This window comes from Carica papaya, chromosome 1 (genome assembly GCF_054855325.1).
Source record: "Carica papaya isolate Zhongbai chromosome 1, ASM5485532v1, whole genome shotgun sequence".
NCBI classification, from domain to species: domain Eukaryota; kingdom Viridiplantae; phylum Streptophyta; class Magnoliopsida; order Brassicales; family Caricaceae; genus Carica; species Carica papaya.
The window spans coordinates 23,606,826-23,631,769 of record NC_142309.1 but is presented as its reverse complement, the minus strand read 5'-3'; the positions used below and the strand labels follow the sequence as shown (position 1 = coordinate 23,631,769).

The window sequence follows — 24,944 nt, the reverse complement described above, 5'->3', positions numbered from 1 at the left end:
ATCAAATAAAAACATACACATACTTTTTTTTTAATGGCTTTAATTAAATTCAAAATCAATAGTTGAAACATCATCTCTCTTTTTTTAAAAAAAATAAAAAAACAAAAAACAAAAGATTCCTCCTTAAAGAGCTTTACATGATTAACATGCACAGCTGCAACATGCAGTTAAAGGTGAAGTAGATTTTTCATTTCTGCAACTTTATGTCTTTAATAATTCTTACACGACACTTTACTTTAATCCTGATTTTTGGATTTTCCTTTTGTCACATTTGTCCATGATTTGATCAATCGGGTCCCTGCATCCCCAAAATGTACTGCACACATATTCTTCAAAATTTTACACTGAAAATTGATTTACTTGTCATATTGTATGCGAATCTATACTAATAATTTTATTGTCCTTATGATTCATAGGATCTTAATATGTGAAGAATAAGTAAGTCAGTCATATGATATTGAAATATGAGATGTAATTATGTTGTGTTATAACATAATTTAGAGGTATAATTTATGTAATTATATTCACGGCATTTTGGTAAATCCCAAATAATTTGTTTGTACGATTTTACAATCACATCTATAATGGTTTTAAATAAATTTTTTAATACATCCGAAATACTAGGAGAAAGATGAATATTTATGAGACAAGATGATGATAAAACATATTAAAAAATCACAATCTTATAAAAATGATTCAAAAGTTATCTATTATTTGATTGATTTTATTTTTTAAAAACTTGTAACATATATCTAGTTTTCAGTTTGATTAATAAGATTTTTATTTTAACAATTGAACTTACATGATAAAATATTAAAAAAAAACTCTGTATTTATTCTTATCTATTACAATTACTCCAACTTCTATTTTCTATTTGATAATGGTACTTGTTTGAGCATTGAAATATATAACTTTTAACTTATGTAATTTGTTGAATTTAATTATAATTTATACTATATAATGTATTTTGTATTTATTGATTTGTTATAATGCATTTGTGGTGCGAGTTTAAGCTACATGGTTTTGTCCTTCATATTATTACTTTTTCATATTAATATAGCGTGTTTTTAGATTTATTTATAATTAGTTATTATGATTTTAATAATTATTGATATTTTTCACCATGTAAATATTGATCTTCATAATTTATAAAATTTTGTATTTTTTAATTTTTTAAACATGTTTAGAGATAACAATTGAGCTACTTAAATTTTAATTAAGAAACTACTACGAATTCAAACGAATTTTTTAAAAATTAGTCTTTTATATAATGTACATTTATAATAAAACTCATCACATTATATTTAAAATAAATATAAAAAAATTAGTAAATCCATAAAGAAGACTATTTAAGGAGTGATAAGCCATAATGAAGAAGATACTATGTCTATATTGTTAATTCTTAATATAATATTGTGAGAGTACTTTAGTAATTAGATTTGATAAAAGAAAAGAAAAACTTAAAATCTAAGATAAAATACTAAATTTTGATATTTTTAAAATAAATGTTCAAAACTATTTATAAATAAAAAATAAAGAACCTCATATATGTAAAATAATTCATAAACTAACGTATAATATAAAGTAATTACTATACAAATTATCTAATGCCGATCAAATGTTTAAAATAAATTGTTTTGGACAGTCATAATATCACCAAAGGCACTCGGGCCCCCATGGTTATTTAAACGACAGCGTTTATCACACGACGAATCAACCTAAACGTGACAAAAACAAAAAAGGACGTCAAGTGACGGTGACCACAACCACGTGTCTGACATAGAGACACAGGAGACCCAGCCCCTATAATTAACCCCGTAGAAAGCATTTTAACAGAATAGAAATTCAACGGGAAACTTTTAATTTTCAGACACTCCCGTTCTTTTTAACTCTCCGGATTTTCCCTCCAAGCACAAACATAAAACCCGAGAGAGAGTGAGAGAGAGAGAGAACAGCGGGTGACGTGTACAGCTGCCCGCACGAGATAGGAGGCCCCGTCTATTTGGGTATAAATTTTCGCTTGACCAACGGGTTTCCGTTGAGCGAAAAGACTCCCGCAACACACAAAAAAAAAAAAGGAAAACGGAAACCAGAAACCAAAATACACGAAGCTCTCTCTCTCTCTCTCTCTCTCTCTCTCTCTCTCTCTCTCTTTCTGTGTTTCATTCTCTCTCTCTCTTTCTGTGTTTCATTCTCTCATTCTCTAGTTCATCCTCGCGATTCTTCATCGTTCTCCTTCGTCTGTTTAAGTTTCATTTCTAGATCCGTTTTTATAAGTGTATGATATTGGTATTATTCTCTTATTTTTACTTCACAATTGCTTACGAGGTACGGAAGAATCTTCATTCTTCAATTTCTTCGTTGATCGTTTTTATTTTATGTAATTGGAATTTGTTTTCTTGTATAGAAAGTGAATTTGATGTTCTCTGAAAGTTTGATAAAATGTGTGGTGGATGGTGCAGAGGTTGTCGATTGTGATGTGATTTGATTTTGGATTTTGAGGATGACAAACAAAAACGTAGAACCCTTGCAGTCTCAGGTACGAAATCAGTTGCAATATGGAACGATTTCTTTTTTTGTTTGAGATAAAATGTTGACGGATGCATTTATTATTTGGAGGTACGTACATTGTGGTTTTTCGATGGATTGTTTGATGAAAATTGTTCACGTGGTTGTGTTTCAGGGAGAAGTTGTCGGTCCACCTCCTCCTCCAGCCGGTCAGGCACCTGGTCCGCCCGATCACACGCGTTCTCGTGGTGGAAACTCGGTAATTCTTCTATGCTTTTATCATAGAGAATGCTTGTTTGTTACTGATTTAAAATCTGGTAATCACAAGTCCTTGTTGTCGTCAGTTTCGCTATTATCATGGATAATTAGATTAGCAAAAGCTTTTTCTGACTCTACTAAGCGTACCCATGCCTGCCGAATTGCTAAAAATTTACTGGCCGAATTATGTAGGATTTGCATTATGCAATAATATATTATTTTTTCAAATTGGTTGAATCGAACTTATAACTGTTAACTGGTTTTGTTTGCCATTTTCATGGAATTGTTGTTTGTTTTTTTCTATTTATCAGATCATGGAGTGACTTTGCTTGTAATATTTCTTGGTGTCTTGTTGTTTTTAAGCTTTATGCATCTATAGAAGTTGTGAAATCTGCCCATTAAAGAATAAACTTCCGTGCAGGTTTTCAAGAGTGGGCCGCTTTTTATATCATCCAAAGGTGTGCTTAATTTACTTAACATCTTTACTAAAGATCAATGGGACATTGTATGAAATGCACTATTGTAATGGATCTTTTGAACAATGTTGCAAGTGTTGATGTTATCTAACCAGTAGCCATTTTAGTAGTTACTACTGTTCGCTGAAGATTAATGACTAATGAGTGCTTATCAATCTAATGACTAATCCTAAAAAGAAAAAAATTCAAATTACCAATTAGGGCTTTTGAATGTAATGATTAATCCTTAAAAAAGTCTAGTGACTAATTTGGGCTACTGAATGTGAGAAAACTTGTAGGTTAATAGCAAGCAGTAATTTTGTTATGTAATGTATTTAACATGTTATATAATTTTAGCATTTATTACGGTTACCATGTGAAAATACAGGATTGAAGGTCCTTTTTCAGTTTTCTTGGTTTTTCTGGTAAATTCATGTGCAATCAATATAAATAGAAGATATGAAGAGGTTAAAGACAGATCAGAAGTAGATCAATTGAAGTACTGAATAGAGGATTTGATTCTGAAACTCTTAATGACTGTCTGAAGCTTAGGTGAGCTGAGTTGAGTATACTGTTTTATTAGAACTATTGGTTTTATTTCAAAAAAATATGTCCTATAGAACTATTGGACAGATAAGTCCAAATGTCGCAATGTCTAGGTGGTGAGGTTACTGATTATTTCTACACCAAAGAATATATTCTTTTGTTTTTAATCATGTGCTTTTTTCTAAAGAAAATACCCATGCAAAACATTTAAATGCAAGTAAAAGTGAGAAAAAAGAAAGATGGTTTTTGTTGTGGTTTGGTGATGTACCTACTTTATGAAGCCAGCTGCCGAAGATTTGATTTTTTTTTTTTTTCGTTTCCATCTTTTTTTTAAACAGTAATCTCTATGAATATGAGCAACAACTCAATACTTTGGATATTGGTGTGGATTTGGCAAATTAATTTACTCTGTTGTGATTGAATATGTGAAGAGTGTTAAAATAAATAATTTACTGCACTTGTAAATTTGTATTAACTTCAATGATAAAGCAAATCCTTTATGAAAATATTTGTTTATCTAATTGTTTTTCTTGTTCAATTCTATTGTCTCTCAGAATTGACCTCTTGTTCATTCATTGCAAAGTTTCTTTCTTTCCCTATTTAATATTTCTAAATAAAAATTTATGATTCTGAATATGCACTATCAATGTTCTAATATGGATCGGTTATTAGTAATTTTTAAAGATTATAGCTTCTTCAGAAGTTACTACTCTTTCTTTTTGTCGATTCTAATGTAGGAATTGGATGGACATCTTGGAAAAAAAGGTGGTTTATTCTAACACGCACTTCGCTGGTTTTCTTCAGAAGTGATCCTGTAAGTACTTGTTATCCTATGGACAGTGTCTTAAATTGAAGAATGTGTTTGGCTTTCCTTGTACTTTCCTATTTTTTCTACACCACTTAAGGGAATTTAAGGCTTCATTTGGCATATGGAAATATTTTATACTTCTTATCTTCTGTGATCCTATGTGTTTCTAACCTTCTATAGAAATATCTATAAAAATAATTCTTCACTTTCCTTATATTTTGCTATCTTTTCTACACCACTGATGGGAATTTAACACTTCATCTAACATATAGAAATATGTTATAATTCTTGTCTTTTATGCTCTTATGTGTTTCTAACATTCTATAGAAATATCTATGGTAGTAAAACAATGTCTGAAAAATAACAGTAAAGGCCTGTTATGAGTTTGAAAAGTTGTTCTTCAGGATTTTTATAAAATTGCTTTTAGATACAGTTGAGTAACACACATTCGTATACCATCATTTATGTGTCAGTATGAATATGTATGTATTTGAAAAGTGAAAAACTAAAAAAAGTTTCATGTACTAGGGAGAGCCTACTATTATTGATCAATCAGACCCCAATTTTGATTTATAGTTTTAGTTGCATCCTTTCTTGTGCTAATTTAGGTCTTATAAATGGACAACCTTCCACTAGGATGCAAACAGATAAAAACGTCTGCAGAAACTGGTGTATTTGGTGGCTTTGGTCATTGTACTTTTGCTTTATAAAGCAATTGACTACCGGAAAAATCTTGAGTTTAACTTACTGAATTTGAATTCTGTGAAAGAAGATATGAGAGTTGAAGATTTTAGGGAAGGAAGATGAAGATTTTCAAGAGGAGAGGAATTCCTTCTTTGATTTTCCTTGCATTACAGAATAAGGAGGGTGCCTTTATATAGACACCTGACACTCGAAAAATATCCTAACAGAATGGGAAAAAAAATGGAATATTGTGGTAGCGAGCATCCCCACCTGTCTACAACAAATTCACACAAAATTACTAAACTACCCTTTCATGATTTTCTACACTCCCCTTCGATGTAGGTTACACAAATATTGAGCAATCCTATATTGGATACAATATTATTAAAAGCCCCTTTTAGTAGTGCCTTTGTGAGTATGTTTGCATTTTGTTGACTGGTTGGAATATATAGTAGTGTTATGGCCTGGTCTTCAATTTTCTTCCTAATAAAGTGTCGATCAATCTCAACATGTTTGGTTCTATCATGGTACACATAATTTTTTACCATGTTAATGGTTGATTGATTATCACATCAAAGTTTTATAGGGGTAGGAACTGAGAATCTTAGTTCAAATAGTATCTTTCTCAGCCACACTCATTCACATATTCCATGAGCAAGTGATCGTAATTCAATTTCAGTACTGCTTCTTAATATAACAGATTGTTTCTTGTTACACCAAGTGACTAGATTGCCCCAAACATATGTACAATAACCAGATGTGCATCTCCTATCAATTATTGATCCTGCCCAGTCTGCATCAGTAAAGATTTCAATGTCCCTGTTCATTATTTTTTGAAAGAATAATCCCTGTCCTGTTATCATTTTTAGATATATTAGAATCCGATATACCGTATTCATGTATTATTCAGTAGGTTGAGACATGAATTGGCTCAAAATATTCACTGTAAAACTGATGTCAGGTCTTGTGTGAGTTAAGTAGATAAGCTTGCCTACGAGTCTCTGATACTTTTCTCTATCAACAGGTTTACTATCAATTTTGAGACTTAACTTAGCATTCGACTCCATAGGTGTTTCTACGGGTTTACAACCAAGTATACCTGTCTCTTTCAGGAGATCCCGAACATATTTCCGTTGTGATACAGAAACTCATTTCTTAAACCGAGCTATTTCCATTCCAAGAAAATATTTGAGTATCCCAAGGTTTTCGATTTTATGAGTCTCTGAATTTCTTCAACATGATCACCAGTCAGGATAATATCATTAACATACACAATCAGAACAACTCTATCGCCTGTGACACTGTATTTAACAAATAATGTGTGATTAGACTGACATTATTCATATTCTTTATGTTTCACTGCCCTGGTGAATTTGTCAAGTGCATTTTTAGTTTACATACCTTTTGCAGGTTCATTTCAAGTTCTGGTGGAACTTCCATATACACCTCTTTTTCTAGATAGCTATTAAGAAAAACATTCTTCATATCAAGTTGATAAAAAGGCCAATCAAGATTTGAGACTAATGAGAATAGTACCCGGATAATGTTGTACTTGGCAACTGGGGTAAATGTCTCATGATAATCAATCTCATATGATTGAGTAAAACCTTTAGCAATAAGGCGGGCTTTGTACCGATTCACACTTCTATCTGGATTATACTTTGTAGTGAAAATCTATTTGCATCCTACTGAGGTTTTCCCTGAAGGCAGTTCAGTTAACTCCCATGTCCCATTCTTCTCAAGCACTTTGATTTTCTCTTGGATTGCAGCTTTCGATTCTAGAAACTTGAGTGCTTCATGAATTATTTTTGGTTCCACGGTGTTGCTGTCTAGTTTACTCATAAGTGCATGATATATTGAAGACAATTTATCATATGAGACATAATCCTGTATGAGATGCATGGTGTAAGAACGAACACCTTTTTGTAAAGCAATAGGTAACTTAGTATTAATATCAGTCGATGAGTCAGAGATTTCATTATTTGTTGTATTCTGAGTGCCTGGTTCAAGAGTTGATTCATGACAATGCGTAGTTGGTTCATATACTTTACCATCTTGAGTCTTATTTCTGCTATTATAGACATGTAACTCACTTTTTGCAGGTAATGTGCTATCAGTTTCTGCGACAAATTCAGACTCTTTTGTAGTTTCAGGGATAGTCGGTTCAATTGACTCTTTTGTAGTTTCAGGGACCGATTCAGTTATTGAAGAAGGTGTATTTGTCAAAGAGATATGTAGAGGAGGTGTTCATATTGCACAATTGATATTTCTGAATGAAATTCTCCCCCTGAATATCAAGAGTAGGATAAAAGGGTTAGTTTTCAAATAATGTTACATCCATAGTGTTGTAAAACTGACGGGTATTTGGGAAAAAATATTTGTATCATTTCTGATTTGATGAGTATCCAACAAATACACATTTAAGGGCTCTTGGGTCTAGTTTTTCCCTGGATTTGAACATAAGCAGAACAACTAAAGACTTTAAACAGGACTGTGTTTATAATGGAGATTTAGGGAAGGCTTGAAGGAGAGTTTCGTAGGGTGTTTTAAGTTTGAGTATACGGGAAGACATCCTGTTGATCAAGTAGATGGCGGTGAGGATAGTCTCTCCCCAAAAATATTTGGGAACCTGTGTAGTAAACATAAGTGATCGAGCAACTTCAAAAACATATCTATTTTTTCTTTCGGCTGTAGCATTTTGCTGTGGGTGTAAACACATCAAATTTGGTGAATAATGCCTTGATCAGTAAGGTATTTTTTCAGGGTGGATTTAAAATATTCGCATGCATTGTCTGTTTTCAACACATGTATTGTGGTATGAAGTTGGTTTTGAATCTTAGTGTTGAATTTCTGAAATATTTGACTTTAGATTTTTTTTTTCATAAGAAAGACCCAGGTTATTCTAGTGTGATTATCAATGAAGGATACAAACTATTTTATACCAGTAATATTATTTACCCATAATGGATTAATGCAAAAGGTTTTGAGAGTTTATATGTCAAACTTGCAAAGGAATTTTGAATAAGTTTAGAGAATTGACATATTTTACACTGAAATGAAAGCGGACTTTTAATTTTGAACAAAACAGAAAACAGTTGTTTCAAATACAAAAAGTTTAAGTTTCCTAGTCGGTAATGCCATAACATGATAGAGTGGTCATCATTTAAACATCTTACAAAAATTGAATTAGCACATACTGCATTTGAAGTTTACCCATTTGAAAGAGGTGTTTCAACTGGTAGAAGGTATAGCCCTGACTCCAACTTAGCACTACCAATCATTTTCTCCGAGGCCAAGTTCTGAAAAACACAAAGATTAGTGTCAAATTTAGCAACACAATTCAGGTCCCTAGATAGTTTGCTCACGTATAACAGATTGCAATCCAAATTGGGTACATAGAGAACTGAATATAGTATCAAACACGGTGATATATCAGTTGAGCCAATTCTTGCCACCCTAGAACTTGTTCCATCATCAATTTTTATAGAAAATACCTCCTTAAACTCACTGTATCGAACAATCTCCTGTCATATGATCAAATGCCCTTGAATCCACAATCCACATTTGTCTTTTTGTGGAATAGGCTGATAAACCAAGTATGGAATTACCTTTTTATGCAATTGAAGCATTACCGAGAAGGCCCTTTTGTGAAAACATCTTTAGGAGGCCCTCCATCTGTTCTGGACTGAAGGAAACGCTGTCGGGTTGAGTGTTTGATATATCATCTAAGGTTGCTAGATTTCCGTGATGAATTTCTGGTCTGATGGTTTTTTTCTCCCAGTTTTCCATGAAGCTTCTAGCATTTCTCACGAAGATGGCTTGGCTTTTTGCAGAATTCACATCATGGTCGTCCTCTTTTTCCTCGAAAATTAGTGACACGGGTGGTGAGTGCCAAGGTGTTCTCACTCAGTTGAGCGAGCTGAGTTTCTCCCATCATCACCTTTTCCCGACTCTCCTCGCGGCGGACCTCAGAAAATTTTTTTTCGAATACTCAGTAAAGGCTTTGTGCCTAACACTCATCCTCTTACGTCATCCAGAGTTTTGTTCAGCCCCATTAGAAACTTGAATATCCTCTTTTGTTCAACAATTGTTTTGAACTTCTTTGCATTTTCCGAACAACTCCATTAAACATCAAGCTGCTGCCAATTACGAGTGAGAGAATTATAATATTGGTTGATAGACATCTCACCTTGTTGCAACTCATAGAGGGCATATTCAATCTCGAAGATGACCGATGTATTATCCCGACTGGAGTAAAACTCTCGGGCAGCTTTCCAAACTTCGTGCGCAGTCTCATAGAGTAAGAAGTTCTCTCCAATCTCGGGAATCATGGAGTTTACTAGCCACGATATGACCATACTATTTTCAATCTTCTAGGCTCGTGCATTTTGGTCGTGTGCTTGTGGTGGTGTGATTTCGCAAGTCAAGTATTCGTCACGTCATTTCCCTCAGATGAAAAACAGCACTGACGAAGACCATTGCAGATAATTGTTGCCGTTGAATTTGTGGTTGGTGATGAACGATGAAGATTGTTCCACCAGTCCGGTGTTGATGGGTGTAGGTAGATAAGCACCCGAGAGTACTTCGGGTGGAGATGAATTTTGCTCATCCGCGGCCATCTGAGGATTCGGCTCAGTCTAATTAAAACTTATGGATAAGAGATGCTCTGATATCATGAAGATTTTAGGGAAGGAAGATGAAGATTTTTGAGAGGAGAAGAATTCTTTCTCTGATTTTCCTTGCATTGCAGAATAAGGAGGGTGTCATTATATAGGCACCTGGCATCCAAAAAATATGCTACAGAATGAAGAAAAAAACGGAATATTGTGGTAGCGGGTATCTCCAGCTGTCCACAACAAATTTACACAAAATTACTAAACTACCATTTCATGATTTTTTACAAGAGTATCCAGCTATGAGTAAATATTTGATGAAGACTTTATTTAAAAGTTATATTGATGGAGAAATGATTGGCACTTTAGATCTTTTCGTCTGTGAATACCATGAGGGAAGTTAAAATATTAATTCATTTATTGCTTCTTGGATTTGGATGGTTGCTAAAGTTATGTTGAGGAGAAATGAATGGAAGTTAAGATCTTTTCATTAGTGGATGCTATGAGGGAAGCCAAATCTTTTATTATTATTTTTCTTGATAAAAGAAAGAAGGGTGTTACTAGCATGGATATTTCCTTCATGCTTAGAATGTTTGGTTTGCGCTCTTGGAGTCATTCTGTTAACATTGCCTTACCATCATGTTGGGACAAAAATCTATTTCTCTTTGTGCAAATGTACAAGTTCTAATCCTGTATGTTTCTTATTGCATCAGCCATTTGACATTTTCGTAATTGTATTCGCCATTTACTATTTTCTTTTCTATTATCTAATAGAGATTTTTGATATACCAGCAGTAGTTATGGGTTAATAGAGAAGATTTCGTAGTAGAATTTCACTTTTTCCTGGGAGTTTGGGTGTAAAAAATGTTGCTAACCCTTATATCAGCATTGAGAAAGCTATTTTTCTTCTAATTTAGCATGTATACAGATTTGCTTGTTTGTTCATTGTTCTTTCAAGTGAGTGAACTTAAATGTAAAAGATCACAGCAATATACGTGTAATTGATTTAATGTCTTCAAAGAGGCTATAGTGGCATGTGCTCCCATCTTGAAGCTTTATGTTGAGGGTTGAATGCTGCTGTTATCACTACCAAAAAGAATTTCCCTAAAGAGAAATGAAGATGATTCTAGGGGATCTTTATTTTAGAAAATTGTGATCAAACTAAAACAAAAAATAAGTAGCTGTAACACTATTGATGCATGGATTTTGGTGTTTGTAGAATACTCTGATTTATAAGGTAAAGTGAAAATACAAAGATCTTGATTGTTACTGGTACTTAATCCATTTACAGTGCTTATTTTTATTATAATGATAGAAGTTTTCCCCTCTCCTCTTTATTTTCCTTCAATGATTCTTCTGTTGCTTTATTTTTCAGAGTGCTATTCCGCAGAAGGGCAATGAAGTGAACTTGACCCTGGGTGGTATTGACCTCAACAATTCAGGCAGGTTGGCTTGCTTTTTGCATGCTATAGCTTTCTTTTCATAGTTTCATGAAGGAATTTGGAGTTTACTAATCTTGAACTATTTTTGGATGATTTCCAGTGTGGTTGTCAAGGCAGATAAAAAGCTCTTGACAGTGCTTTTTCCTGATGGTCGTGATGGTCGAGCCTTCACACTCAAGGTGCCTTCCTCAGCTTCTTTTTCTTTTTCCTGCTCTACATTCACATTCTATTTGTAAAAAATGTAGAAAATAGTTGTTATTCTAGAAGGAAAACAGTTGTCATCTCCTTTGTCATTTCTTGTGTACCGTAGAAAGGAGAATAACAGATTGGTGGTGTGTCACCTTCACCAATTCTGAATATTCCCTTAACCCACAAAATCTGGCTTTCCTGCAGAAAAGTTGTTATTCATTTTGTGTATAAATATGCTCCCTTGGAGCTGGAAAAAGTAAGCAGAAAATAGAGGAAAAACTCATCTCAAAATAGCTTCATAATTTCTTCACTATTTTCCTAATTGAATATGCTTTCAGACTCTCTCTCTCCCCCCTTCTCTGTATTCCTTCTCGTCATAACAAGGACTGGGAAAGGTGGATGAAGGGAACATACTCATGCAACACGACCAAGTAAAAGGGACAAATAGAAAGAACACACAGAATTTTATGCGGTTTCTACATTTACTTATAATCATGGAAGGAGCTTCAATAGCGGGCAGTTTTCTTTGTAGGCCAAGAAAAATTATCTCATAGAGTGGAGTTTTTTTAATTGGATTATTAGTTTGCCCCACAAAATGGTTGTGCAAGAAGAAAGAGTTAAATAATCAACCACAAAATGGTTGAAGCCACTTACGTTTTCGTTGAGTTTGTTTTCTATTGGAAATTTATAACTTAAAAAAAGTATTCACATATGAAATAAATCACTGGATAATAATCTCCTACTCCATTAATTGCTCCCATAATATAAGTTTTCTGCACCTGTCCTTCGCAATAATTTGATCCTCCAACAACCTGTAAATTTGGATTACTAACATTAACTATGATTAAGGGTAAATTATCTGAAGCCCATGGAACCTATATGCAGCACCATATCTTCTGTTTGCTTGTTTACACAAAAAGCAATTAGAAATGCTGGACCAAAAATCTTATTGTGTATAAAACTGAGGATGGAAGTTCAGTCGTGCATTTCTAATTACATAGGTTGGTAAGCAGGCATACGAAGCATTCAAACCAAAAAGCATTTCTAAATGAATGGTTGAAGTTCCCTCCTTGATTATTCCCCTTTCTTATCTCAGTGCTGATTTTATTGTTCTGCATAAAGTAGGTATTTAGATTTATGTCTACAATTTTATTTATCAAAAACTAGTTTAAGAATCCTACTAAATAGAAATGTTGTTGCAAATAAGATCAGAATCAGCACCAGCAAGCTCAGCTATACCGTAACATGCCCAAGCTTGGAAATTCATTCAGTCTTAAAGCAAATGAAGTTAGTTTTAGTATGTTGGCCTCAAAAAATGCTAGTTTGATTATATAATGTCTGAACCTAGTGGAATGAGATTAGCAAAACTGCAGTTACTTTCATCAAAGAGGCTTGTGGGAAAGAGACTGCACATATGGAAATAATTTTCTTGTTAGTGGTAGCTTGTTCAAAAGTTACAGAAATTAGTACCTTCTAGTTTTTTCCCAAAAATTCTAGTCTCGCATTTTCTTTATTAATATGGTTATTTCTACTGGTTCTGCAGGCTGAAACTTTGGAGGATTTATATGAATGGAAAACTGCTCTTGAGAATGCTTTATCACAGGCACCAAGTGCTTCCCATGCGATGGGTCAGAATGGTATCTTAAGGAATGATCAGGCTGATGCAGCTAATGGCTCTTCAGAGAAGTGTATGTTTTTCCTAGCACTCAGGGATGTTTTTTGTTTCATTCCTCCATTTTGTGGAAATGGTGCATACTCTCTGTATCTCTAAGTTTCTAGAATAAGTATAACAATAACCACTAAACAGCTTTTGAATTGGTATGTTGGGAAATAAAGTCTCATTTAAATGTAACATGTCCAAACTAGCCTATAGACTGGGTAACATGTCTAATAGTGTTATATTCCTCTTGTTGCCTTATTCCATCATCTTCTTTTTGGGTATTTGGTGTCAATCATGGGTTATTTTATTAAGTATGTTAGTTATAACTGTTACTTAATGGATTAGCTTTTGGGGTATTGGTTTATGGAATTTTAAGATGCTTTGGTTCCATCTTCTATTTGTTGAGATATTGATATGATTCTGTATTCTTTCTAGCATCTGATAAGGTGTCTGTGAGAGCTACAATTATTGGCACGCCGGTTTTACTTGCTTTGGAGGATGTTGATGGAGCTCCATCTTTTTTGGAGAAAGCGCTTAGATTTATAGAAGAGCATGGTGAGTTCTCTTCTCTATTAGCTTCTGCAATCTTATTTCAACTATACTTTTACAAGCTAATCCACTAAACAAGATTAATATATCATTCACACTTATATTTTAAAAAAAACACTAAACGAGATTAGTAACATTATCAAAGACATCTTCTATTTTCCTTCTGCAGATATCTTAATCTAATTCTCGCAATAGAATTCCTGAATGCTGATGTTACGTGTACCTGAACGTTATGGTACTTTAGAAGCTGTTACAGTATCATTCTGACCTTGGTGGAAGGTTGGATACTATGATAAACAGAATATAATTTATCACAAGGAGATTTTTGTAAACATTCTTAGCTAAACAATGTGCTGACATGTCAGACCATGAAATATTTCTCATTTATTCAGTTTATTCATTAGTTTTGGGGGCAAACTGGAAAAGAATTATTGCACGAACTTAGGAGGCCCATCAGAGGTAGGTCTGTGATATATAGAAAACCAGATATATTTGGTTGCTGCAGTACGTTGAACTTACGCATTTCAGGTCTATATCATAGGCATATTTTGTCTCCATTAGGTTTGTTTGTTTCAATAAAGAAAACAATACTTGATAAAGGCCTTTAGTCTCTCTTTAAATTATTGGGTGTCAGCTATCCTTTTAAAGAAAATCTTTTCAGGATCTCTCAAAGAAATCTTTTTAGACAAATGCTAGAGCATGTCTTGTTTGTATGTAGGCTCTAGGCCTTAGACCTTCTTGTGACAAGAACTAGAAAGAAAGTAACATTCATCTTGTTTTGCTTTCCTAGCTGTGTGACTAAGATGATTGTCAGTTGTGGATGGTCAAACTTGTTTTAGTATATCATTTAAGCTTCTTAGGCTTAAAGAGATGCTTTAATGGGTGATACTGAGCCAACTCTTCTCTATGAAGCTCCCAGTAGGGGCATTACTAGTTTATAGCAGAGATATTTTCCATTTCTTTCATTAATGAAGTCTGATCAAGGCAAGTGATATCACAGGAATCAAAGTAGAAGGAATTTTAAGGCAAGCTGCAGATGTTGATGATGTTGAACGCAGAATTCGGGAGTATGAGCAAGGTTTATTCATATATACTGTATCTTCGAATAACTAATTTTAGTTTTATGTTTTCTGGGTACATATGGCTATTGGTTCTTCTAGGAACAATTTATATTTTAGACAGTCAAAATTAATTTTCAGTCGCTACTGAGTTTGAGGAAACTGTCAAAAACACAAAAATGTTTCTTGTTGTCATTACAAGATTGTTGTACATCTTTGAAAACTAGGTTTAAGAAGGGAATTTATCAAGCATTCTTTCTTTTCAATTTTGGTTGCTGAAATTTCATGATTCTTACAGTATAGAAGCACTCTTTTCAATGTCAACCGAAAATGTTCTAAAAGTTCTTTACCGATATTCTCTAATTCAGGAAAAACGGAATTTTCACCAGAGGAGGATCCACATGTAATTGCTGATTGTGTGAAGGTATCTTCCGTTACTGACGAGACAAATTTTTGCATAAACTTTGTTATGTCCTGAAAGCAATATCTTTTATACTTCAATGGATTTTTCCAGTATGTCATCCGGGAGTTGCCATCATCTCCAGTCCCTGCATCTTGCTGCAAGGCACTTCTTGAAGCTTGTAGTAAGTTTCTTGTTGAAGTTCTTTTATCATATTCATCTGTTTCTGAGCTGCTCTTTGAATCAACTATGCCTAGCATATACAACCTAAGTATATTGGTGGAAATAATATCTGAATAGAAATGAGTGAAATATAACCATTTATTTTATATTTGCAGCTGATCTTGCTGTTGCCCATTCCAAGGTTATGGTTTGGTATATAAACAGCCTTATTACTTTGTATCAGGATATTGCACTGGGTTTGATGATGTCTGGCAAATTAATTGAGTTGGCTTTTTAATTTAACTTTGATGCGTTTAAGGTGGCAAAGAATTTCCAGTTTGATTATGTTTGTGGGTTGGGATTGTTAAGAACTAGAAGATATAACACAAAGTGAACTTCTTACTAATTTAATGACATGCCCTGCTTTTTCGGTTCTGAGCTTTATATGGGATTTTACCCTTCAAGTAATGAAAGTTGGATTTTTGGATATTTTTTAAGTCTGCGTCTGTATTTCACTTTACTTATGCAGTGGAAGCTACTAAATGGGGAATGCTCTATAGCTTCTCTTCTTGTAAGATAATCATCTTCTTAGATAATTTGGTCTTTCTCATGTTTTCCTTTTCCTTTATTGGAAAATTACACAATGATCAGGAACTGAGCGAAGTGGTAGACTCAGTGCTATTCGTATGGCAATATGTGAAACATTTCCTGAGCCAAATCGTCGTCTATTGCAAAGGTAATTGCTAGGTTACTCAAACTTTAGTTTCCTTGTGCTTATACTTCTTTTGGGTCTAGTAAATTATGAAACTAGATTTATCTTCTCTTGTTTTTAGGTTATCTTCTCCTTCAGTTTTTATATTCCCTGTGGAAACGTTGCTGCCATTTTATGCCATTTATCCTCTAGATTTTCATAAAACTTCACTTATTCTATTTCAAAATAATAATAATAATAGTAATAAAACTTCACTTATTCTTGTTATATGGATGTATGAAAAATTTCGATAAAAATTTTCTTCTCAGAAGATTGGTGGAAGTGGAGAATATTTTTTTAAAGAATAGAAATAGAAAAACAAAAAGAAAAAAAAGGATTGAAGTGGATAAAATTGTTGATAGAAAATTTAATTATAACTTTCTTTTTCCTGTTATTTTATCTGAGGAAGAGGAAATTTTTATTAGGGTCTGTTGTAGCTATTTGGTTGAGAAATTATTTTGGGCATTGATTTCTATTTTCTCCCTCATTACAGTATTGTTTTCTTTCAATGATCTAGCTTTTATCCATTTCTATAATATTTTCTCTTTTTGTTTCTTTCTCCTCAGAATTCTTATGATGATGCAAACTGTGGCTTCACACAAAGCTGAGAATCGAATGAGCTCTTCAGCTGTGGCAGCTTGCATGGCACCCTTACTTTTACGTCCTCTCCTAGCTGGTGATTGTGAGATTGAAAACGATTTTGATGTGGGTGGCGATGGTTCTGTTCAACTTCTCCAAGCAGCGGCTGCAGCCAATCATGCTCAAGCCATTGTTATAACATTATTGGAGGAGTACGATAGCATATTTGGGGTATTTGATAACTTTTCTTCCTTATCTAGAGTTTCTTTTAAAATGGCTTCTTATCATCCCTCATTCTCTGGATCTTTGTATGCAAGGTGTTTTTTTCTTAATCAGGACATCAAGTAAATATTTATAAGGTGTTACCAAGAAAACAAAAAGATCTGTCTTTAATATGCTGATAACTGTTGCAAAGTAGAGATCCTTCTTCTTTGTCTCTTCTTTGACAATTTGACTCATCCGACAATGTAATCTACCGTGTAGAACCTGATATGAATTAACTTGTTACATCTTCTCTTGGATTAACTCATTAGTTTCGATTGATCAAGCTCTTGTCACCAATTTTTTGATAGGTTGACATATTTTGTGACTGATTTATCTCATTTAGCTGACTAAATTTTTATAATCAGATCATTCATTAGGGCTGTATTTTTTATCTTGAAATAAGTTTCTTTGAGTGAATCTCATATTTTTTCGCATTGGGTAAAAACATTACAGTATTGCTCATCTCTGGTGTCATTGAGTTTCAGAGCCAAACCGTTATCATTGAATCCTCTCATCCCATACATCAAAGTTTAGGTTCCTGGTTCCAGTCCAGTGCTGAGAATGTGACCGATTTTTCTTTTTCCTTTTAGAATGGTCCGAATCAATTGCGACTAGTTCTAGTAGTTTTTTCCATTGAAATGATAGGCAATCTAAATTTGCTGGAATTTTCTTTTAGTTTGTGCAGAATTTTCTATGTGGGAATTTGTGCCAGACATAACCTCCAGCATAATTTAGGTTTTAGGACAATTAAAGCCAATTAAATAAAGTAGAAAATAAGGGTTTTACTGGCTAGACAATGGCTGTGGCATGGCTGAAGAGTGGTGGCTGTAATCAGACCATGGCCAGACAGATGTCCAAGGAAATCTTCAAATTTCTTATTTGCTCTAATTTATCCATGTATACCTCACCCTGGACTAGTGCATTCTGTTTGATTTTGAGCTCCATTAATTGGTCCATGTCTGCAGGAGGGTTCCACCTTGACTGCTGACTTGTACTCAGACACAGAAGAGAGTGGAAGTGAGAGTGAAGAGGCAACTGATGATGATGACTACTATGAAGACGATGAAAATGATGATGGAACACAGGAATCTGAGGCATATACTGAGGATGATCATGAAAATGCATCAAGTGAAACAGGCAGTGAAAGTGGTGAATCTGGGGATGATGATCTGAATTATCATAAGGTGCATCCCTGTACTTTTTTGCATGAACATATACTTCATGCCTATCAAACTTGTACTTTATACACATCAAATATGGTCATATAGCTTTTGCACTACTAATGCACGCGTCCTTTTGATTTCCGGGATAGATATCTTGGTAACCCTAGATTGTTAGACCTGGCTTTAATTCTGCATTTAGATGCTCTTGTTTTTGAATTTATTTGGTAGGAGTTAAGGATTTCACTCTACAAAGTCTCAGATATTTGAATCTCGTATCAAAATTGTATCCAGAATCTTGAATCAACATATTCGTGAGGCAAAGTAGGTATTCAGAAGCAATAAAATTCAGTGCATCATGAAATGGTGATTCTCTTCCAAAGCATACCTATTGTTTGGGATAAAGTATCTGTTTTATATCAGTTACTCCTACCTTATTTTTATTTTTACTGCAGAAATAATGTGTGGATAAAGCCCTTGTACCTTCTGTTTTTACTTCTACCTTCCATCTGATTCCCAATGTCAGTGCTTTTACTTTAAAGTTGGAAGTCCTTTGAGTATGATCTTTTATAACCTTTGGTCCATAAAATATTGAATGTTTAAGTCCATTATCAATCCTTCCCCACTGCGCCTCCAAGGTTTGTTCTCTCAAGGAATTCATCCTTTTCAGTCTAAAAAATGCAGTTCGACCACAGTGACCAGACAACTCCTATTTGATTTTCCTGTTGGTCAATGTTTCCACATTATATTCTGGAAGAAGCAATCCCAAACTTGTCTCGGAGGATTTCAGCCTTTTGTTTTCTGTCAGGAGCCTTTGACATGTACTTCAATAACAGTTTAGGCTGTGAGAGTTAGAATGAGATAAATAAGGGAGTTAAGAGAGAAAAAAGAAGGTATTGAGAAGAATAGAGACGAAGGCAATTTGGCAAGAGCTGCTGAAAATTCATCACCTGAGAATCAGGTTACATAGCTAATGTATTCCTCTACCCAGAACTCCGGCTAGAAAATTTCAACATAATAAAATGGTTATACCAGGGAAGGAAATCCATAACTAAATTCTGTGTCAGACAAATCATTTTATTTCTCTCTCAAACCTGGACAACAAGCCATATCAGATTACTCTTGCACGTTTATACACCAGTAAGGTTTTGTTTAATCTGCCCTCATGCTCATCCTTCTTATCCTGAGCCCAGGTTGTGACACTACTCTCCTAATATATACCTTTATCACTATTTAACTGCTGTAATTTATTGTTGTACTGTGCTCTCAATCTGCAGCTTATTTACTTTCTATTAACTTTTGGTAATTTCTTATTTAATATAAATGTAAGAACTTGTGGTTTTGTATCCAAATATTCGTGCAGGATTCTGATGTTAAAGTAAATAATGATCTTAACGTCAGAAAGACATTATCATCAAGTTCACGTCGAACTTCAGTGCCTCGGCATAATGATGTAAAACCAAGTGAGAATATTCCAACTGAAAAGACTAGTTCAGAAGCGCAACTGTCAACAGAATGTTCTGCTGAGACAAATACGGAGCATAAATTAACCAGTCCTCCGATATCATCCATTCAAAAATCATCCACTATATCAAATGGACCTGGGCACCATGTTAGGCAGTGGGGACGTACCTCTGTGAGTATATACTCTAAGGATATTATTTGGCTATATGCTTTTTGATTTCTTTATTGGTCATTTTTTTATTTTTCTCCAAGATGAAGTTTCATTGTGTTTTAATTTGAACTCCCAACAACAGGGCTTGGGATTTTCACATGTAATTTTTAGGCCCACTTTATCGTGTTATATTCTTAGTTTTGTCGTAACATTAAGGAGTGTTTCTTCATTGGCATGATTTTCCAGGCAAAGAAAAATCTTTCAATGGAATCCATCGATTACCCTATTGAAGAAGATGAGTAAGTACTCCATGTCATCTCTTTAGAGCAATTCTCATATCTATTTGTTCTTTTTATCCACTGCAGTTGTTTTATTGTTGTCTACTATCTAGATGCTGATGGAAGTCCACGTGTTTGACTTTTCAATTAACTACAATTGGTATCAATATGTAATACATGTGGAACTTATTTACCATTGTGTCATAAGAGTGTATTTTGCATACACGAAACTATCAGCATTTTCATATAAACAACTATTTGCATTATTTTAACCCATTTTCTTGCCTTCCCTTTTTCCATACGGGAGCACTGATTATGAACTTCACTATTTTAAAAATTGTTTGCAGTTGTTTCCTGTTTATTAGTTTCCAGGCTAGTCAAATTAGGAACTTTCTGAAACAATTTGGATCTTTCTCCTCTCTCTCTCTCTCTCTCTCTCTTGTTTAATTGCAGTTCTCTCTTTTCAGTTGTATTAGATATTAATTTTTTAAAAACATTTGTGGATAAAAACTGCATTTCATACTAAAAATTCTTTCCATTTATGATGACACTTCAATGTACTTGGATTACGGTGACACTTCAATTCCAATATTGGTGGCTATTAGCAAAGCTTAGGATCATTTGAAAAGATTTTGATTTATTAAGATGGTGGCTATTGGCAAAGCTCCAAGATGCGGAAAAAATGTTATAACTTGTTATAGAAATCCTGGGGCCTAAGGCTGTTTGATCTAGGTAACATAGGCTTATTTTGTGCCCTACATATCTGATCTTTGGCTCATTGACAGAGTTGAAATCCTGAGACTCGAGGCTACTAAAAGTGACTTGCAAAACAGAGTCGTAGAAGAGGTAATAAACATGTTTATTTGTGGAAGCCTGCTATGAATTCTTCTTAAATCTTAATATTGAATTCAAGTTTCGCATGTGTTATAGGTTAAAGGCAATGCAATTTTGCAAGCTAGTCTTGAAAGAAGAAAGAAGGCCTTGCATGAGCGACGACTAGCTCTTGAAAAGGATGTATGCCTCTTTGACTTTCCTCAAGTTACTGCTAGCCTTCATGCAAATCTATGGAGTCAATATACACCTTGCAATTTATCTGTGGCAGCCTCTCTATACATATCACTGGTGAACATACTCCAATCATACATGCAGAATAAGTGAGATGAAGAAAATACTCAATTGAGTCACGCCCAAATTTTACTATTAAGGAACTAAATCTCATAATCCCTTAACATAGTGAATTGAATAGAATCTCAAAACTATAAGAATATCCCCATAGTAAATTTTGCCCCAGACCACAGGAATCCTCACAAAACTGTGTTGGATAAGTTAGTGATTCATCATCACGTTGTGTGCACCCCTGCCCTTCACGGGGAGCTTTTTGTGGACCACAACTTGGTTTCTTTCCATTGACTAAAATATTTCATTGTATCTTGTTACAATTACAAGCAACGAAATATTCTTCACGTTTTTGCTTTATCTATCATTTCATGCCTGAAATGATGGGTATGGTAGCTCCTATAGTTTTGACACTGGACGTTGATTATACTTAGGTGGCAAGACTACAGGATCAGTTGGAGAGGGAGAGAAATAAGAGGAAAGCATTGGAAGCAGGACTGAACATGTCACAGGATATGTCATCTTATCCGCTTACAATTGATGAAGAGGTTAGTGTACCTTAATTTGCTTGGCATATTATTTATGATTCTCTGTCAAGTTCCTAACTTTCTTGTTCTAAAGACAAAGGCAGAACTTCAGGAAATTGCAAAGACAGAGGTGGAAATCACCAAGTTGGAACAGAAGATCAATGATCTCGGAGGGAAACTTGATCAATCGGATGAAAACTTGAGTTCCATGCATGATTCATGCAGTGAACCCCAACAGACTTCAGATCACACAAAGCTGTAAACTCTTTTTCACCTGGTTTTTCTCATGTAGAGGATTACTCCTAGATGCTTGTTCAAGTATTTTTCTTATATTTTTGTGAGGATTGCTTCACTTATTATGGTTCCCTCTCATAGAACCTTTCTTACCTTGCTATCTTCATGTAGAGTTCTCTGTTTATTTTAACTCTTGACTCCCTAAGAGTTATCCAGAATATATTTTTGTATGTGGTGGACTGGGATTGTCCTCTCTTTAATTTATTAATCAATTTGCTTGCATATTTTGTTTCTGGTGCAGGGAGGAAAAACAAAAAGATACTGAAGCAGCTGCTGTGCCTAGTGATTTTGAAAGGTCAAAGAGCAAGGTAAACATTGTAATCGGAGGCATTTTATAGAAGAATAGTCTCTACATAATCTCTAGTACATATGTGAAGTGGACACATTTTGGAATTTCCTGTACAAGGTTTTAGATTCTGAACTTGGCAGCTTCCACCTTGGGTGTACAATGTTCTAGTATATTAGTTGCTTGGCTTGAACTTTTTCATTTTCCAATGTTCATCTTCTTTTGCTGATACAAAGTTATTGTGTACAAGATAGGTTTGTGTAAATGTGGGTCTAGATCCTGTTGACTAACTTGGCCTGTAACTTAGTTTCTCATTCACTTTCTTGACTCCTGCAAGTGCAGGTGTATAAATGTTTTCTGCTCTGGTAGGTTTTCTATCATTCTTGATTGTTTTAGGGTTTGTTTCTTTAAGGGTCTCGGGCTCTATTTGATCCATAAAAACATTTTCTAATTTTATTTTCTAGCTTTATACATACTTTCATTGCAAACCATATAAGTTAGTAAACAATTAAGAGAGTGATAGTGAAAATGATGATAAAGTTAGAAAATTTTAAAATGTTATCTTTATCTTTTCATAGAAAACTATTCTATTTGTGCTTTAATTATTTCATAAGTATGCAACTTTTAGATACTTCTATGAATAAATGTAGGCTCAAACACATAAATTTTAGAAAATATTTTTATGTACCGAAGAAAGTTTTACTGTTCCAAGAAGGTAGCATGTTAAGCAATCATCTACCGAACTATCCTGATAACAACTTTCCTCTCGTTGCTGAGATTTCTCTGAAGGCAGTTAGCTCGAGACCAAGAAGTTGTGATTGATTCATTGAAATCTTGAATAGGCTGAAGTAGCATTTTGTAGCTGAGCCCGATTTATAAAGTGACAGCATTTCCAAATTTAGAATTTTTTTCTAATAGGATTCATTTGGGTCTTATATAGCTTTTTGTATGTAGCAGGATGCTTACTTGGGTGCACCCAGAAGTGATAATGAGAAGCAGAAGGAATCAACACCTTTACAAAGTAAACATCTTAAAAATCAACAGCCAAATCCAACATGCAATAATAACTCCAGATCTGCTGCGACGCCTGCTAATTCTTCTGCTATGGACACATCTGCTAGAACCAACACGAAGAAATCTGGCACAAGGGTTGAGGTAAGTTCGTTTTGGTTGCGGATTCCAAAGTCTGTTAACAAATGATTCATCCAATGGAGTTTGAAGCAACCACCACTATTGCCACCAAGTCTAGTGTTTGAAGTGAGTGCGGGGAGCTTTCTTGTCATCCCATGACTCATGAGAACCTGGAGTGGTTCTTATTTTTGTTGCATAACTAGTATCAGTTTCTTGTTTCTGATGCTAAACACCTATCCCAAACCCATAGAAGGTTCTTGTTATTTAGATTTTTTATTAGGTATAGGACTCTTTTGAGGCATGATGCTCTGACACTGCAGCTTCAGATGTCGGTTTTTGTTCAGGAGATCAAATTGCTCATAAATCCTTAAATCTCTGGAAATTTTTGTGCTAATCGCTTTTCATCTATATGCAAGCAGGGAACAAATTCCACATCTTCTGCACTGACAAAGTTGACAACAAGACTACATTTTCTGAAGGAGAGGCGTAGTCAAATTGCAAATGAACTACAAAATATGGATAAAGGCAGCCGAAGTTCAGCTCAAGCTGCACCAACCTCAGATAAAGGTAGAGGATTAGATGGTATCCAATCAAGTCAGGGCCCAAACAAAGAGTTAGTGGGTGTGGAAGGTGAATCACTTCAAAGTTCTGAAAAAACCAATAAATCAGACAGCAAATTGCACCAGGATCCGGATGGAGGTAAAAGATCAGACGGCCAACATTCCCAAAGTGTAGATAGAGGAAAATCTGAAGACCAACAGGCCCCTAGTCTAGATAGAGGAAAATCTGAAGGCCATGTATCCTATAACGCTGACAAAGTCCGGGGATCAGGAAGTCATCCTCGTTCTACTCCAAGGACTTTTTCTAGATGATACTCTCGATGGTACCAGCTCGTACATGATGTCTTTTCAATTGACGTTGACTTACGTCATGGACATTAGTGTGAACAACAGGTAGTGCTTCGAAGAAACTTGTTGGATGGAAATGCAATGAGGTTTAATTTCGATGCACAGATCTCCAGAAGGAGATGATCAAGTTCAAGTCTAGGATGTACAGATAGATGTTCTCCTTGATGTAGTAAGATGAATTTTTTGTAATCTTGGCTACTGAACATTTTTGCTGGTTTAGAGAGAGCACAAGGGTTGTATAGTGGTCTCAATTTAGTCATGTCCTTTTCCCTATGGGCAATGCAATTGCTTTACTTCCGCTGAGGCCTGCTTGGCGCCAGTGTCGTAGCAATTAAATGCATGAAGGCATATACCAGGAAGGCAGCCTTCACTTTAAACTGACCTGACCAACCAGCAAATTATAGTTTTAACCTGCACGCATCGCCAAAAATTTCCTTTTATTTTAAGACTGATCATCCAAGAAGTCCATATGTTGTGATTGGATTCACTGACCGTGAATGAAATTATACATGTCCCCTTCCAGGTAAACCAATCAGATGAATAGTCTACAATATTAGTTAGCTGATGAGGTAGTTTTTGGTAGGCTAGAAAAGTCCGTAATTGACTTTCAGGGTATTATTGTGTTTGTCGAAGTTGACCAGGTGCCGCCAGTCCATCAGCCACAAGCCTCTCGATGTCATAAAGAGCTAGTTCCTCTATCTTT

The 24,944-nt window shown here is 34.6% G+C and overlaps 1 protein-coding gene across 3 annotated transcripts; it reads left to right on the top strand.

Annotated features, from left to right (window-relative positions):
• The first annotated feature begins 1,893 nt into the window (after positions 1-1,893).
• Positions 1,894-24,544, top strand: REN1 (Rho GTPase activation protein (RhoGAP) with PH domain-containing protein). 3 transcript variants are annotated; one of them, XM_088221618.1, is made up of 24 exons: positions 1,894-2,328; positions 2,463-2,539; positions 2,684-2,767; positions 3,188-3,224; positions 4,505-4,581; positions 11,248-11,318; positions 11,415-11,493; positions 13,047-13,191; positions 13,599-13,718; positions 14,713-14,790; positions 15,139-15,194; positions 15,285-15,354; positions 15,984-16,068; positions 16,650-16,893; positions 17,892-18,110; positions 19,450-19,722; positions 19,948-20,000; positions 20,765-20,825; positions 20,910-20,993; positions 21,530-21,643; positions 21,717-21,880; positions 22,158-22,224; positions 23,157-23,357; positions 23,753-24,544. In XM_088221618.1, exons 2-24 carry the CDS (start codon positions 2,504-2,506, stop codon positions 24,203-24,205), a joined length of 2,871 nt encoding a protein of 956 aa, XP_088077744.1. In that variant the 5' UTR covers positions 1,894-2,328; positions 2,463-2,503; the 3' UTR covers positions 24,206-24,544. The 3 variants fall into 3 exon arrangements, with proteins under 3 accessions (XP_088077744.1, XP_088077746.1, XP_088077745.1); XM_088221620.1 differs by having other exon boundaries at positions 1,896-2,328; positions 23,160-23,357; XM_088221619.1 differs by lacking the exon at positions 1,894-2,328 and having other exon boundaries at positions 2,335-2,539.
• The last annotated feature ends 400 nt before the right edge of the window (positions 24,545-24,944 follow it).